Source organism: Azolla caroliniana, unplaced genomic scaffold, assembly GCF_043228905.1.
Source record: "Azolla caroliniana isolate FFs.n. ecotype wild unplaced genomic scaffold, voAzoCaro1.0.p SCAF_2, whole genome shotgun sequence".
NCBI classification, from domain to species: Eukaryota; Viridiplantae; Streptophyta; class Polypodiopsida; order Salviniales; family Salviniaceae; genus Azolla; species Azolla caroliniana.
In genome coordinates this window covers 16568275-16585660 of record NW_028230437.1, presented here as the reverse complement: position 1 = coordinate 16585660, position 17386 = coordinate 16568275, and the positions used below count along the sequence as shown (strand labels likewise).

The following is a 17386-nucleotide window of genomic DNA, read 5'->3' as shown; positions in this document are numbered from 1 at the left end:
CGGAAGAGGACCTCCGTTTCCGGCAAGCAGTTAAATGTACGACATGCCTGAATGTCGGACATTCGGCGCTGGAATGCACCATGCGTTCCCAGTGCTTGCTCTGCCACTCCAGAAGTCACACAATGGAACGACGTGAGTATAACTTGTTAAATCGGCAAGCACCACCGGTCCGGCAAATTGAACCACGGAGCAACCAGGAGGAAGAAGAAGAACGTTGGCGGCGAGAGGAGCGCTACCGACCGGCACAAGATGTCCGGTACAACGATCGAAGAGACGCTTATGACCGGTATGACAGACAAGATAGATACTAGGACTATAATGGACGGTACGAGAGATACAACCGGGATCACTCCCCTGGTTACAACCACCGAAGGGACGACTATGGCAAGTATGACGACCAACACCGTCAAGGTTACCGAAACAAAAAGAATTTCAAGAAACATCATTTCAACGAAAAGGGGGGTCATCCACGGGAACCGGAAAAGGGCGCACCAAGCAGCCAACCGGACTAAAACCAAGCACTTACCACAGGACCTCCACCAAGCACACACGCCGAATCCAGCAACACCCGGAAGCCGTACTGCTATTATTGCCGGCAAGAAGGCCACTATAGTAATCAATGTCCGGCGAAGAGCTACGACAAGCGACCAGCGGTGAACATGGTAGACGCGGAAGTCGCGGACATACAACAAGTCACTACAAGATCAAAAGGCAAAGCCATGGAGTGGGAAACTCAAGAAGCCATCCGGAAGCAGGCAACCAAATGGGTGAAGAAGGAAAATGAGCGGAATGCGGCGGAGCTCGAACAACAAAAAGAGAATGCCGAAGAGCTCACCGGCCCAGGGCAACCTGAAAACCCAACCTGGCAGGCGTTACAAGAATGCCAAATAACACTGCCATTAGGTCGGCTATTGCAACTGGTACCACGCTTCACGGAAGGACTGAAGACCGGAAGGACGGCAGCTGACACACCACCGGCTCCGACATTCTTTTCAAATTCGGAGGAAGGACCAGTAGTGGTGGACACAAGCAATCCAGCAATCACAACCATCGTGAAGGGAAAGGATTATCGATGGAGGAACCGGCGTGAACGTGATCAGCCTCCTTCGAACGTGTAACACTCTAGGAATCCGTGACTGGGAACCGTGTCCGTTTTGGCTTCGGATGGCAGACACAAGCTCAATTCAACCGACCGGGTTAATACGTGATCTGGAAGTGACCATCGGGGGTCACACATTTCGCATTTCCGCAGTTGTTCTCCAGCTATAGGCTCAGGGAGCTTACCCACTATTGTTGGGACGCCCTTGGTTAAAAGCAGCACACATAAAGCAAAACTGGAGGAAGAATATAATTACGTTCCGGCGTGGAAAAGGGAAAGTATGAGTACCGACTCAACCACGATCCGGTACCGGCAAGGAATCAACGTCGCTATATGCAGAATGTATCAACATGCTGGAAGGATTGGCGGACGAAGAGGTCGATCAATACTTACAGGAAAATCCAAAGATCGTACCTCTATTCGGGATTGATGTAGCCAAAGCAGTATCACCATACATACTGCAACCAGACGGGACCAACGAGGAATCGGATAAAGAAGCAATCCGGGAATTACGGCAAGCACAGGAGGCACTGGAAAAAGAAATGGCAGTCTTGCAGCGCGTGAAAGCATCCCAACTAGAAGAGGTAAACCTAGGTACCACTAAGGACACAAGACCGGTGCACATCGCCAAGGAAATGACCCCGGAGAACAAAATGGCAATGATCACACTCCTAAAAGAATTTCGCGATGTGTTCGCCTGGTCCTACAAGGACATGCGGGGACTCGATCCTAAGTTGTATCAACACCAAATACATCTGAGTAAAGACGCCAAACCGGTAGCGCAACGGCATTACCGGATGAACCCGAATTACGCAACAAAAGTCAAGGAAGAAATCGACAAGTTTCTAAGAGTGGGCTTCATCCGACCAGTAAAGAAAGCCACATGGCTCAACCCGATAGTCGTAGTACCCAAAAAGAACGGTAAGATAAGACTGTGCGTCGACTACGAGAAATTAAATGTGGCTATAGTAACGGACACCTTCCCGCTTCCATTCACGGACGGAGTCCTGGATGCGATCGCCGGTCATGAAGTGTATAGTTTTCTGGACGGTTTCAACGGCTATAATCAGATGCGGATGCATCCCGCCGACCAGGAGAAAACCACTTTTGTCACCGAATGGGGAGTCTTTGTTGCCGTAGTGATGATGTTCAGACTGAAAACGGCGCCGACAACCTTCCAGCGGATCATCATGGAGATTTTCGGAGAATTCATTCCGGCATTCATGTAGGTGTTCTTGGATGACATCGTTGTTTATAGCCAGGAAGGGGATCACCTTCAGCACCTCCGACTATGTCTAGAGAAATGTAGGGGTTACCGACTAAGCCTAAACCCGGCAAAATGCGTGTTCGGAGTAACCAGCGGAGCATTACTGGGCCACATAGTAAGCAAGGACGGTATCGCAGTGGATCCGAACAAAGTAAAAGCAATCCTGGAGGCACCGGCACCAGCCATGGCAAAGGCACTAAGCCGGTTCTTAGGACAAATTCGGCGGCATAGTTGAATGCTCCGGTATCTGGCAGACCTAGCTACACCACTGCATGCCGCGGTACATCGAACATCGTTCCGATGGACGGACACAGAAGACCAGGCTTACCGGGCATTAAAAGTATTGTTGTCACAAGCGCTGATGGTGCAACCTCCGGATTGGTCTAAAGAGTTCCATGTGTTTGTTGATGCGTTCGACATCGCAATCGGAAGCGTGTTGATGCAACTTACAGAACCGAAATGGTACCGGCCAGTCTATTATGCCAGCCGGAAGCTTTCCCAAGCGGAACATAATTATTCCACGACGGAAAGTGAGGCTTTGGGTATGATCTATAGTGTCACCAAGTTTAGACACTACCTGTTGGGAAGGAAATTTTCCTTTCACGTAGATCATTCGGTGCTCCTCTACTTGGTGTCCAAAGCATCACTCACCGGTAAGATGGCCCGGTGGACGTTACTATTACAAGAATTCGAGTTCGAGATATTCCACCAACCCGGCATACAACATGCGGTAGCAGACTATTTAAGCCGGTTAGATTCTGGCGAAACCGGTGACGGTGTCCCAGATGACTTTCCGGATGCAGAGCTGTTTAGAGTCACAGCAGAAACGGCATCGAATAGTACGGTCGCAGAGGAAGACAAGTGGCTTACCAACATGCACCAATTTCTAAGCACAGGCTTACCTCCGGAGGAGATGAACAGAGATGAAAGGAAACTCTTAGCGGTTCAAAGCCGGCACTTCTGCCTATTACAGGACACACTATACCACAAAGGTGCAGATGGCATATGGCGGCGTGCAGTGCGCAGCGACGAAAAGGAAATAATATTACGCGAAGCACACTGCGGCGTGGTTGGAGGGCATTATGTCGGAGATGCTACGGCAAGGAAAATATGGCAGAGTGGACTATGGTGGCCGACAACATTAAAGGATGTGGTCCGTACGCTAAAGAATGCGACCTATGTCAACGAATGGGCCAACCAACTGAACAAGCCAGAATGCCTCACCAGCCCGTGCTACCGTTAGAACCATTTCAGAAATGGGGGCTAGATTTTGTCGGTCTATTCAAACCACCGGCAATGAGAACCGGCAACCGGTATGTGATCGTCGTTACGGATTACTGCACGAAATGGGTGGAAGCGAAAGCACTACGCGACAACACCGCGGCATCCACGGCAAAAATTTTATATGAATGCATTTGGTGCCGATATGGATGTCCAATAGAGCTCATAAGTGACAAAGGTGGGCACTTCTTAGGGCAAGTAGTGGAAATTTTGACGACATTCTATGCGGTGGTGCACAAACGGAGCACTCCCTATTATCCGCAAGCCAATGGATTAGCAGAGTCAAAAAAAAATCACTACAAAATATCCAGCGAAAAATCGTCAATGAGAACCGGACGAATTGGGATACAAAGCTGCACAGTGCACTCTGGGCCTACCGAACAGCATATAAGACAAGTATCCGCACAACACCGTTCCGCTTAGCATTCGGATTGGAAGTAGTGATACCAGTAGAGTTCCAGGTACCGAGTTTACGAATACAGATTCGGGAACGCCTAAATGAGAAGGAATCGGAAGCTATCCGGTTAAACGCGTTGTGCGAATTGGAAGAACACCGACTAGCCAGCATCATGCACCTAGAACTAGAGCAGCGGCAAAGGAAAGCATTTGTGGATCGTCACCGAAAAGGGAACGAAAAGATGTTCGGAACCGGTAAGCCGGTACTCGTGTTCCAGACCCGAATGGGTAAGATGCCGGGAAAGCTACGGTTTCGGTGGATCGGACCATACTGGATTACATGTGCGTTCAACGGTTCCTACCAATTAGGGACACTCGCCGCCGAGGTTCTGGGTAAATGGGTCAATGGGTTCCAACTCAAACCATACAATGGACCCATGCCAAGAAACCCATTTGAACAAGTGAAGGGCGACACAGAACCGGACACCAGTAAGTCGGAAGAGCCGGCAACACGTTCAGCAATCGGCAAACGCGACGCCGGTAAGAGGGAGCATGAGCCGGTAAACGACAAGAACGACGTGACGGGAAGAGGTCCAGTGGCCGGCAAGGACCACAATCCGGATAAGGGTCCAATGGGACCGGTTGCGAATTAGCAAAACCATTTTTATAAAAATAAATCAATCAATCAAATCAAATCAAATCAAAGTAAATCATGCAAGGGCGAGGGGTGAACGGACACATGCAAAAACAAGGAGTGAACAGGCACTTTGAAAAGGTACGTAGTGGGCTATTAATAGGGTATTAAACCGCCGCCACATGACACGACATTCTATTTTAGTACACGACGTGCACATGCGCGGGTAAGAGAAAAACAGGCGCCAACGTGCAACAAGAAGACCCCCACCACATAGAAACCCTCATATTTCGCGAACAAAGGAGCACAAACGCAGATAGGCGATTGAAGATCAGCAAACGCAAGCCCACGCACACAGAGACTCCTCACACACAACCCTCACCAGCGTTCACCGACCTCGACGAAGCCATGGACTGCCAAGCACTCTCTGAAGCGGCCAAGAAGCGGCCAAGAAAAATCTTTGTGTGTCGAATTGGGTGCTACATCATTAACTCCTTCGACATAACTCCAGTAGCCATGACCGAGCAGGTACTGGTGCATCTTGTACGACCAAGATGCATAGTTGCTCCTGTCAAGCTTCTCAGTCGGTAGCGAGCTTCCTATACCTCTATCCATATTGCTGTCTTTTTCTTTTCCGAAAAAAAAACGAAGAACAATTTCAACTCTGTTTTGTCGCAAGCTTTTCTTGTCGGCTGCAGAGGACTTCAACCCTCACGCTCTGATACCATGTACAAGAATACGTGTGCAGAAGCGTATGCGAAACACAAAGTATATAGTTCGGAGAACGATAGTTTGGTAAACACGCAGAAAACACAGAGACGGAGAGAGAGAGAGAGAGAGAGAGAGAGAGAGACCAGACAACTAAGTTCTATTTCAAAATAATGACCCCCTGTACATAGGATGTGCTCAGTGAGCACTTTTATACAAGTCCATACAGACTGACAGAAGTACTAACACGTACTTCAATGCTCATAACTGAGCTCTACACTAACTCCCAAAATATATTCCTACGCGAAATATCTTTCCAATGGCCTCACGGTTTACGCACCGCTACGGCTTACATTATGCGTATTGTTTTACGCACCCAGTCTACACACTGTGTTACGCACTCAACGTTGAGCTTGTCACTCAACAACCTCTAATGGCCTACCGATTGCAGTCCGATCCGGATTACGATCTAGCTCTCTAATCCGGTTCTTCATTCCGGATACCAATCCGGATCTGGTTGAGCTTGCCACATCCAAAGCAGCAAAGGAAACTATCTAGCTGCAACGACTAAAGGCCGACTTTTCGACCACGAACCGAATCGTCCAAATCACTCCAACCTTGCGTTGCGACTTATAGAGCGCAATAGACACGGTGTGAAATCTAGTTTACCATGCAAAGACAAAGCACATAGAGGTGAGGTATTGTTAAGAATTAGGTAGTTAAGCAAGGGTTAATTAATACCTAATTATGTGATTAAGTTAAGCGGAAGATTATGTGATATGTGTGTGAGAGAGGAAGAGAGAGAGGAATTTACACTTATGAACACGAGGCAATATGGGGGATGATTAACTCTATATTAAATTAGCATCATCATCATTAAATACAAAAATACCCACAATGAGGTATATATACATCTCATGTGCAAAGGTGCACATGTGTGAGTAGAATATAGGTACTAAGGTGTAAGTCCTATATTAAATGTACTTAGGAGTGGAGGATCTATAATATCCCACATAAGTATATGGTCCTATTTAAGGCGTTATAGTCAACACTCCTAACTAGATTCTATCTAGGTAACTACGAAGTTACATGGTTGACTAAATAAATAAACTAAGTTGAGCTTGATCTCTCAACAATCCCACTTAAGTACAAGGTCCTCTTTAAGGCGTTATAGTCAACAATCCTAACTAGATTCTATCTAGGTAACTATGAAGTTACATGGTTGACTAAATAACTAAACTAAGTTGAGCTTGATCTCTCAACAGGTATCATCACATTTGGGAGATTGTCACCAACAAGAAGTTCGAAATCCAAAAGATTGACACCGAGGTGAACATCTCTGATTGCCTGACCAAAACGCTCCTAGACCATCACGTCAGAGCACTTAGAGGACGAATGGGACTGCAACAAGTTAGAGAGAATGAGAATCATAGTTGAATCAAAGGAAGGAGGAGAAGTGCGCAAGTCGAAAGAGCTGAGGAGCTAATTGAACCCACCTAGCCAACGAGTCGACGAGTCGACCGAGCCAAAGAGCTAATAGTGCCAACCGAATTCAAGTCGCCCTCAGTCAAAGAGTAGTTCATAGCTTGTACTTCTATTTAGATTGTACTTAGGCTTACAGGGGAGATCACCCCTGAATTATTGTATCAATTAGAGTAGTCCTTTTACGAGGGAGTTTGTGGGGTTAAAAGTCCTACTTCCGACTATTATACTTCTAAGGGTGAAATCTCCGTAGAGTTAGGGCTAAGCCCAATCATGTATAAATAAGAGGTACGAGCCTCTTTGTACAAGACGGATGATAATACATATCTTCTCTTTGCTAATAATTGTGTAATTGTCTATGTGTATACTCTTTCTTTGTGTGTATATCAAACAGTGATCACAGCACCACACGCTTACTCTACACTTGCTTAGCTTCACATGAACGAGATCTCCACACTTGCTTCTACATAGTCAACCAACAGAAATTCAACAAGACACAACAAGTGTTATAAAAAAACAACCCGAGGCATTGCCTTTCCAAGCAAACATTTAGTGTGTTCTTCTTCTTCTATAGAAGTTTTTGCACCGGCCCCGGTTAATGAGACGATGGAGGGTATTTCGAGGAATAATAGAAAATTGGAGGGCGTTATGGGAAATAATGAAACTGCCGGATTAGCACTAAAACCCCACGTAGAAGAGCTCTTCTGGCTTAGGGTTTTAGAGCTTTCTCTCTCTCTCTCTCTCTCTCTCTCTCTCCGGAGCTGCTGAAGGAAAGAAGGAGAGCTCGAGATGGCGACGGAGACCATCGCCGACCCAGACGCTCCAAAGAGAACAAGAGAAGAAGGCAGTGATGTTGAGAACGAGACAAAAAAGCTTCGACCTGAAGAAGGAGGGCAGAAAGAAGATGAGGTAGAGATGAAGGAGGTACTAACGCAAGCAAAGTCAGAAAGTACTGTGCATACCGAAGGTCATGTTGTGGATTCAGAGAAATCAAAAGATAAAAAGAAAGCATCAGAAGAAATTGGAGAGAAAACGGGAGCAACGTCCCATGTACGAGAAGGAGAACAAGAGGTTCATGCTGCGGACGCTAAGCTTGGACCTAAACTGTTTACATCTTCCGTGGATATGCTGAATTATTTCCGAGATCTTGCTCGAAGTTGGCCCATCGATTGCAATGTTAATAAGGTAATTGATCAATGTTTTCTTCTCTTTTAAAATTTCTTATGCAGATCCGGAACTTTCTTATTCGTTTTTCTGCGTAATGCTTGTGGTATGTACTGTGTTTTCGTGTGTATATGACATGTCATGTCTGTCTTTATTTGCTAGCTGATTTATTTCTGAGAACTTCAAGTAGCGTCAATGACAAGTTGTTGGATTCCCCCTCCATTCTTGAAATGATAGAAAATTATGAGAAAATGTCACAGATTTATAGGAATGCTTTTCATGCGTGAAAATAGAAAATTATGGGAATATAGCATCAATTTACAGGTCACAATTTAATCCGTCTCATTTGTGAAACTATACAAGGTTACGAGAATACTGCAAATTCAGAGGAATCTTGAAGATTTTTATGTATATTTTTTTGTCAAATCTCATTCCGTTCATAAAAAATTCGAGAAAGCAAGTTATGAAATAATTACTAAAATGTATGCAACTGATTGCCATGTTTACCTTATATACCACTTTATTTGATGCTATATGCAGTGCTATTGGCCTACCTTTGTTTGAATGAATCAATACTGATAACTAATCATATGGAGATTATTTGGGCCGTATGAATCTTGTTAGTGAATGACTGGACTTTAGATTGTTTGTATTGTGTTTAGACCTCAGTTTTACTGGAGAGTGTGAATCTACATCTTAAATGTCTGTTGGATTGAACGTTTTCTTGTTTCTTTTGTCTTGCTAATGGAAGGAACTAAAATAATATAAATTACATGTTCTAGTTGTCCTCGCTTAGTTATGTTTATAATCATCCTTTGCGTGATCAAATGTGGCATCTTGTGCATGATCGATGTGATCAAACGTGAAACTATAGGCTTGATTTATGTGATCAAGCCTGGCAATTTCATTCTTATATATGATTTATATCTCATATGCTGTTTAATCAATTGTGAAGCATTTCAACATGTCATACCTTCATATGTGCAATGGTTTGTTTGATATTGCACAAATACTTGGATTCAACATCTTTTACATCCGCTATCATGAAATGTGAAATCTTGTTCTTGATTTATGTGTTCATGTGTTGAACCTTCAAACTTTTGTATGATTTATATGATAGCATGTGGATTTTCATGCTTTATGCAACCAAATATGAAATTTTTCAACACTGAACATACCATAAATTAGTACATGAATGTGTTTTATTTGTTCAGAAAACATGATTGGTCTCCTGTCTCATCTGGATACAATCAGAAACTAATGCATGATTTGTTTGATCAATGCAGAACCTTTACACATTTTGATTTATGTGATAAAATGTGGAATCTTATAGATGATCAAATAAGAAATGTGATATAATGTGAGCATTATACCTCTCTCGTCCTGTCTTAGTACAATCAACTGAGTATGCACTCTGAAGTATGTGATCTTTCAACATGCAAGATCATGAGTGATTCTGTTTCCTTTTTACAAAACAAGATAGTTTCTTTCTCTTTTCTATACTGTCTGAGTAGCCTTCTATCTTATATATGTGTCTTTCAACACCGTAGCACAGAGGTAAATCTATTTTCTTGTTTTTTCTCATCTTTTTTGGAGTTTATTGAGCAGTTCATATATATTTTTTCAGTATGAATTTCTGGTACTTGAAGACTTGATAAAGAAAGGGCATCAGGATCCCCAGAACAAAATCGGTGGAGGAATCAAAGCATTTCAGCTACGGATGAATCCCTTGTTCTACAGCCGTTGCTACTATATTATTCGCAAGGATGGTTCAATGGATGATTTTAGTTATAGGAAATGCGTGGATAATATCTTACCGCTTCCAGAGGAATTCAAACCACAAAGTGGTGGTGGTAAAGGCAAGCACAAAAGTGGAGGTAAGCACAAAAGTAGCAATGATAGTAGTAGAGGTGGACGGCATGGTAGCGGCACTGGAGGGGGTAGGGGTAATCAAAGGGGAAGATGTGGAACCAGCAAGCGTCGAGGTGGACAAAGATTTTGATCGTTTTTTAAGGTTTTCTTATATTTGCAATAAGATTTCTAATGTTATAACTGACTCAAAGGTGAGTTAGAGACACATCTATTTAGAGTTATAAGAAGATGCAGGCTTCAGTAAATAAAACTGCATCTTTTGGTGCAAAATTATGCCCCCATTTACACCAGTGAATAAAACTGCACCTTTTGGTGCAAATTTTGCCACCATTTTGCATCCACTGATTCTTGAATAATTTAAAACCTGCAGGGGTTGGTAATTCTAAAATATTGGTTGCAATATACTTGAGTGATACATGACATTAATGATAATTAACTACACATTTTAAAGCAAGAACATGTGCCGACAAATCCATGAAATTAGCAGATTGTAATCCTTATTTGTTTTCTGTGATTTTAGCATAAATATCAGGTTACCCTGATTGTATGACAGTGATACCACAAGGATAACTTATCCCTGATCACATTGCGATCATGAGATAACTTGCACTATACCAAAAATTGTTGGATAAAGCAAGTTTGTTAATTTTGTGAGAGAATCTAATATAATAATATGAACACAAAAAATAGTGTACCAAATCTTATACACAATGCTCTAATCTTCATAACATTAATCCACATTATGCACTCTTGAGATGACCACAGATTGGGCTAATGACCAAAAAATTTAAGAACAGGAAAAGTTATATTACATGAGTCATTTAACGCATTCAAGGAAAAACTGATTTATTCAACATTAATAATTGCTACTGGAAATGAGTAGTTTATGGATACCACACCTTTGATGACCACAGCATGGGCTAAAGGCTAAACCATGAGAAGTTATGTTGCACAATAATTTTAGGACTACATAAGAGGCATCCAAGAAAAAACCGATTGATTCTACATTTTAATTATTGCTACTCAAAGCAAAAAGACAAACAGCATGAGAGAGTCGTATATAGACAACACACCTTTGATGACCATTGACCACAGATTGGGCTAAATTGAAAAGAGCAGGAAAGTTGTTTTGGGCTACTGACGAATCATTTGCCAAGAAATTGAAAAGAACATTGAAAGTTATTTTCCATTAATCATTTAAGGACTACATCAGACATTCACGGGAAAAAACTGATTTATTCAAGACTAATAATTGCACCTAGAACTGCAAAATCACAACAGCATGGCTGGCTGCATGAGAGAGCTGTATATGTACACCACACCCTGCCTCCACACACTACTTAAAACTATAAAATGAGTTACAATAGATTCACTTGTGAAAACAAAAGATGGATATGAATTTATTCATGTCCATTTTCACTTGGTGATGATTCTGATTTCTTCCGGCCCAGCCAGATATAATATGGGACTTTCAAAAGTGGTACATACGGGATACCCCCACATTTGTTCTCTTCATAAACTGCAAGAAAAACATGAATGCTTTTACTTCCATTATGTTGAACCATTTCTAAGCTACAAACTCTGTATATAATAAGCACCTTACGATATAACTTCATATTGTCTCTCCCAGGGGTATGTAAACCAGAATACAATGAAAATAATTGAGCACAATATATTTAACTACACATTTTCTACCCTAATCCTAGGGGTAAATAAAACCAGAATACCATGAAAATAATTGAGCACCCTATATATATAATATAACTCCACATATTCTCTCCAAACTGTACGCCAGAATATCATTGACAGTAGTTGTAATTTACAAAATACTTCAATTAACACCTCATACACAGTCCCACATTCTCTCTCATATGTGCATGCAAGAACACCATGACAAATAAAATGTTCTTATAAAGTTAACTCCACATTCTCTTTGATGTGTATGTGCAAAAAACATGAAGCAAATAAAAATATATTAAAGCACTACAACTCTTTACCTTGCTCAAGATGGTGATCAAGATATTGCCTCCTCGCTGGTCCGAGGTCAATACTGTCTAAGTCGAAGATAGTTCTCCAAAACCATCTGCACACATAGCTGTGCTGCCGAATAGGAATATCATACTTAAGTGATGTATAGAAATCTGCTATACCCAATATACCTCTCTCTTGATCCAAATAGGAGAGAGATTTGTCAACAGCATCCATAAATGGAGGAATCACTGAGAAAATCAAGATTAATATATGTATATTAGACAAGAAACATTGTAAAATAACCCCTGCCATTGACAAATATCTACAACCCGTAAACATCAATACCACCATCAACAGAATGGTTGGGACAAACAAGCATTTAATATCACACAGAAGGTCACCCCGGCAACAAGGTGGAAGCAAACAAGACTCAAGAAGTGTGGCACATCACAATTTGATGGTGGAAAGATCAGTTGAAGGTACCTTTATCGCTGGAAATACTCCACATGCCCTTTCTGCTGGTCTGAACACTCAGCTTAAGGAAATGGTGGTCATGCTGTTCTTGCCATCTACACTGTGAGATGTGAGGGTGGTGCATACAATAGCTACAGAATTGACTGGTGGCTTCAAAACTGATTGGCCAACTCTCAATGGAGCTCTAAACATGCGACAAGGAACTCCAAACCAATGTCAAGCAGAAGCTTTTCATTGAATGTTCAGTCCTGAGGGAGACATGGGCAGAACTGAACAATGAAGAACCAGGATTGTAATCCTGGCTCAACAATAAGAAAACCAAGCATGAAACTCTGGGCACCAATAACTTGGAAGTGCTAAAGAGGAAGGCAACTATAAGGAACCTACAGCAGGAGAAACAAACTACGTATGCAGAGGATGAATGGCTGGGACAGCAATTCATGGCTTCCAGGCAGGAAGTAGAACAGGAGCAGTGTTGAGTAGAAAGGGAAAATTTATGGCATGAGGCACCAAAGAGGGTGATGAGCACATGGACCTGGAACAAGAGGATTAAGTGCTGGAGGGCAACAAGAAGATGAGAATGAAGATGATGCACAAAATGATGCAGAAATAAGGTACGGAGATAGTGTATACAATACCGAATAACATAGCAGAAATGAGAAAGAGTAGAAAGAAAGATTTATTAATGTCTTCTAGAATGTAGTTTCATCTTTGAGAAACAACAAACCAAAATAAAGAGCAATAAAATTAGTAAAATTGCCGAAGGTACCAGATATTCTCATTACCTAGGCAATTACCATCCTGAGTTTCACTCGACTGAAACTTATGGTTTCAAAAGATCTTCAAAACAGGCACATCAAAGATGGAGAGAAGAAGGCAGAAATGAGAATGAGGAAGGAAGAGAAAAAAACAGAAAAGATATAAGCAAACAAAGAAGGGAAAGAAGAGCAAGAAAACCATGTAGAGGAGGAGAGAATTACAGGTAAAGCAAGAAGAGAGGATAAAGAGAAGAATAGAGAGACAAGGTGAAGAATGCAAAAGAGAAGGAAGACAATGAAGAAGAATAAGGCAAGGAAAGCACCATGTGGAAAAGGGGCTGGACCAGAATAAGAATGGGCAAGGAAATGAAGGAGAATATGAAGCGGGTAACGAGCGGATCAGAGCAGATGAAGATAGAATAACAGTGAGCAAGGGAATGCGGGAGGACATGAGGTGGGAAACAAGCGGATTGATGAAGATGAAGACATAAGGGAGGGGAGGGAAAGGAAAGGAAAGGAAAGGAAAGGAAAGGAAAGGAAAGGAAGACAAGCAAGGAAGAAGCTTAAAAGGGAATGAAGGGGAAGCTAATGTAAGGGGCATGAATTGGAGGGGAGGGACATATATCGGTTGTGCCTGGTGAAGAACGAAACTTCCATTTGGAACAGGCATACAACCAAGTGTCCACAGGGGGAGAATCAATGGTATGTCCTTGTTAGTTTCCCATCTGAGAGGAATGAACGACCATCAACATGATGCATAAGAGGAAACAAAAGGCAATGCTAAATCATCATGAGATTCTTGAGCTGCAAATCTTTTATTGAGTAATCATGAATTAAGCATGTGGAAAACAGTAGTAAAACACCCGTCGAAGTATGGATTTGGTTTCAATTTCACACTGGACAAATCTTATATAACAAAGAAACATCCAGGGAGACTTCTTAAGTTAACGTCCAAGAAGCTAGACTGCTCCCGAGCAAAAGACCGTTTACCCTTGTTGCCCACAAGGACTGGTGCCTTGGTTCATTATCGATAGGATACAATAAGACAATGCCCCGATCCTAAAAAGAAAGACAACACTTTAAGCCTATTTCAACAACTAATATCTGCATGTATGGCTTCCAAGGTACATGTCACTGGGCAAAGTAAAGAAAGAGCAAATCAGATATGGGACCCACAAATTTCAGAGCTTCTGGTAATTTGCTTGCCTTGGGCTCCCATGGTCCAGAAATTGTTGGCCCTGGGAAAGTTTCAGAAGAGCAAATAATTGAATAAAAATTATAAGTTATTCAATAATGTCATAACAAAAGCATGAATACCGCACCTGCTGTGACTAGTCCTTTTATAAACCTTCTCAACAGTGTCTAGATCTAGACAATACTTATAGTGAACATTATGAATAAAAGGCACAGGACATGCTACAAAAGAAAAAGCACTCCCGGAAACAGAGCGGTACTTAATTTGCACATGGATTTAATTATTGAAGAGAACTTGAGCTCCACTGTATTGATATTGTACAAAAAGCATAATGGAACATCCATATTCTGGATGACTTGGGTAATTTAAGACTCCCTAAATATTCTCCTTCACTATGGGTTTTCTGTTTAACTATTTCCTAGTTTCCTAGTTAACAGAGTCCATCACAGAACAAGAACATTCTTATACAGTATACAAATATGACTGTAACTTCCGTGTTATGTGCATACACAACACAAACGCAGATGTAGAGAAAACATTTCTGAATAACTGAAGGTGTGTAACAATTATGCTTAAGGAAACACTCTTCCACTGTGCAGCAATAACCTATAACATCCACATTACGGATGCATACTTACAACGTGGAGTAAACTTTCTGAATAATTGAAGTAATGTGACAATAGTGCTGCAGGATAGATTCTTGATACTGTGCAACAAATTACTATAACATCCCCATTAGACGCAAAACCATAGAACATTTCCGATAACTAAAGTAACATAACAACAATCCTTAAGAATGCATTCTTATAGTGCATGAAAAATACCATTATTTTAAAATCCACAATATGCATACAAATAGGAAGAAATTTTTCTGAACGTCAATGAAGTAAATGTGGTAATAGTTGTATAAGGAAAAAAATGAACTTACTGCTCAGAGAGTATGAGAAAGTGATTAGAGTAGCCGGTTTTCTCTCTGGCTCAAATTCACACACATCAGCTTCTACTATTTCCACATTGTTCCATCCAAGGGCAGTAGCTTTCTTCTTCGCCACATCACACAGAGGCCCACATATATCTACCACATAAATCTTCTCAAACTTGGAGAGATCTATGTATTTAGACATTGTCTTCACATTTTCAGCTGTTCCACCTCCAAGATCGACCCATACAAGACCAGTGGGATCCGCTAGCTCGAGCATTTTCTTTGCACAAGACTTGAGCATCCCGTCTCTTCCATGAAGGAAGCGAGATCTGAAATGGTCATCTGCATTTAAAGACGACCACAAAGAAATTGTCGGACATCTCCCGAACAGAAATATGAAAAAAGGGAAATTTCACGTGAAATGTTTTGCAGTTAAGAAACGGAAGAGATTATTTCTGTCTCAGAAATCTCTTATGCACAAAAAAAAAAAGCACGATAGGTTAGTATAGATTATTTACCTTGTAGAATTATTTATCGCGTGCCAGAAGAGAGAGAGAGAAGAGAGTCGATATGGCATTGAAGAACAGAAAAGGGTAGGAAGGACTTACACGCATCAGCCTGTGGAGCATAGAAGCTCTCGAGGCGTTCTTTGTGAGAGGTCCCAGAGATCTTTGGGAACCATATGGATTTCAACACATGAAGGTCTTGCAATCTCTCCTGCAACATGATGACACACCAGGAAGATGGAGGAAACGAAGGAGAATGCAGAAGATCAGAAGAAGAAGATCTGAAGCTGTGAGTGTGAGCTTTACCATCACTTTAGATTAGATTGAGAGAGTGATAGTGAGGAGAATCTTTGGCTGCATATTCCATGTCTGCCTGGTTTTGTTCTCTCTCTCTCTCTCTCTCTCTCTCTCTCTTGGGGGGGAGACAACAAAAAAAAGGTGGTTTTTGTTTCTTGGGTGGTTTTATTGCTTAAGTTTTTGGGGGATGTGGTTTGATTCGACCATGAGAAATGGGTTCTTGTTGGATGGAGTCTGTGGGATAACACGACAACTCCATAGGAATGTTGATTTGGCAATTTTGGCGAACTTATGTTGTATGGAATGTTAGTTCCATCGAGTGTGCGTAATCTACATGCCCTGCTCTTTGTGATCGTTGTAGGTGATATAAGGTCTTTCCCCTTGTAGCTTGAGCTTCTCTTCTTATGTTGATGGGAAGTGAATTTTGAGGTCCATATCACCTTCCACCACGTCCTTATCTTTTACCTTGTTGTCATGCCAAGCTTTTTTGTTCGCTTTTTCTACTAAATGTGCTTGGAAGGCGAGTAATCGGATCTCCGTCAAGCGTTCAAGATTTTCGAAGACGTGAGGGTAGGAGGTCTCTATCCCACCATTCTTGAACCGCGGTCTGGAGACTAGTAACTAGGAACTCAATTGGGACCACAACTTCTTGGCCATATATGAGCTTGAAAGGCAGGTGGCAACCTTGTAGGATGTACGAAAAGCCCATAGTGTGGTGTGTAGTTTGGTGCTCTAGTCTGATCGGGAGGTTGTTATGATCTTCGTTAGGACTGCACACAAAACCTTATTAGTACTTTCCGCATGTCCGTTACAGTGGGGATAATATGGAGAGATGCACAAAAGCTTATGAAGGCATTGGAAAATATTTGCATGCATACTAAATTATGAAGTGTCAATAGCACTAAAACAAAGATTATGCTTATGAAGAACCAAAAAAACGATAGACCATTGTACAATAATGAGCCACTTGAATGTGTAGAAAGCTTTAAATATCTTGACCTTGAAGTTCCTTCGAAGCTTAGATGGAATGAATGTGCTACATACCACTTAGAGGCGGGAAAGTGAACATATTATGCATTTGAGAACACATGCAATCATGGAGATTTTAAGTGTTAGGTCCTCAAGGAATACCTTTTTAACACTTTGGTGACACCCGCCAAGATGTCCATATCCGAGTCAGTATAACCTTCCAGTGTGGGGTTACCTAAACCGAAACGGAGACACACGTTCGAGGTGCCTTTTAGGTACCGAAGTATCCACTTTACAACAACTTAATGCTCTCTTCCAGGGTTGCTCATATATCGGCTAACCACGCCGATTGCGTATCCTATGTCCGGCTTGGTACATACCATCGCGTACA

The 17386-nt window shown here is 42.0% G+C and overlaps 2 protein-coding genes across 2 annotated transcripts; one reads left to right on the top strand and one right to left on the bottom strand.

Annotated features, from left to right (window-relative positions):
• Positions 1-7627: 7627 nt before the first annotated feature.
• Positions 7628-10233, top strand: LOC147867437 (uncharacterized). Its single transcript, XM_087315221.1, has 2 exons — positions 7628-8052; positions 9659-10233. The coding sequence occupies exons 1-2, from the start codon at positions 7657-7659 to the stop codon at positions 10031-10033; spliced, it is 771 nt and encodes a 256-aa protein (XP_087171347.1). The 5' UTR covers positions 7628-7656; the 3' UTR covers positions 10034-10233.
• Positions 10234-11063: 830 nt separating this feature from the next.
• On the bottom strand, positions 11064-16001 carry LOC147867436 (uncharacterized). The gene is made up of 4 exons (XM_087315219.1): positions 15832-16001; positions 15230-15565; positions 11901-12122; positions 11064-11422 (listed from the first exon to the last, which is right to left on the bottom strand). The coding sequence occupies exons 1-4, from the start codon at positions 15947-15949 to the stop codon at positions 11304-11306; spliced, it is 795 nt and encodes a 264-aa protein (XP_087171345.1). The 5' UTR covers positions 15950-16001; the 3' UTR covers positions 11064-11303.
• Between the last annotated feature and the right edge of the window lie 1385 nt (positions 16002-17386).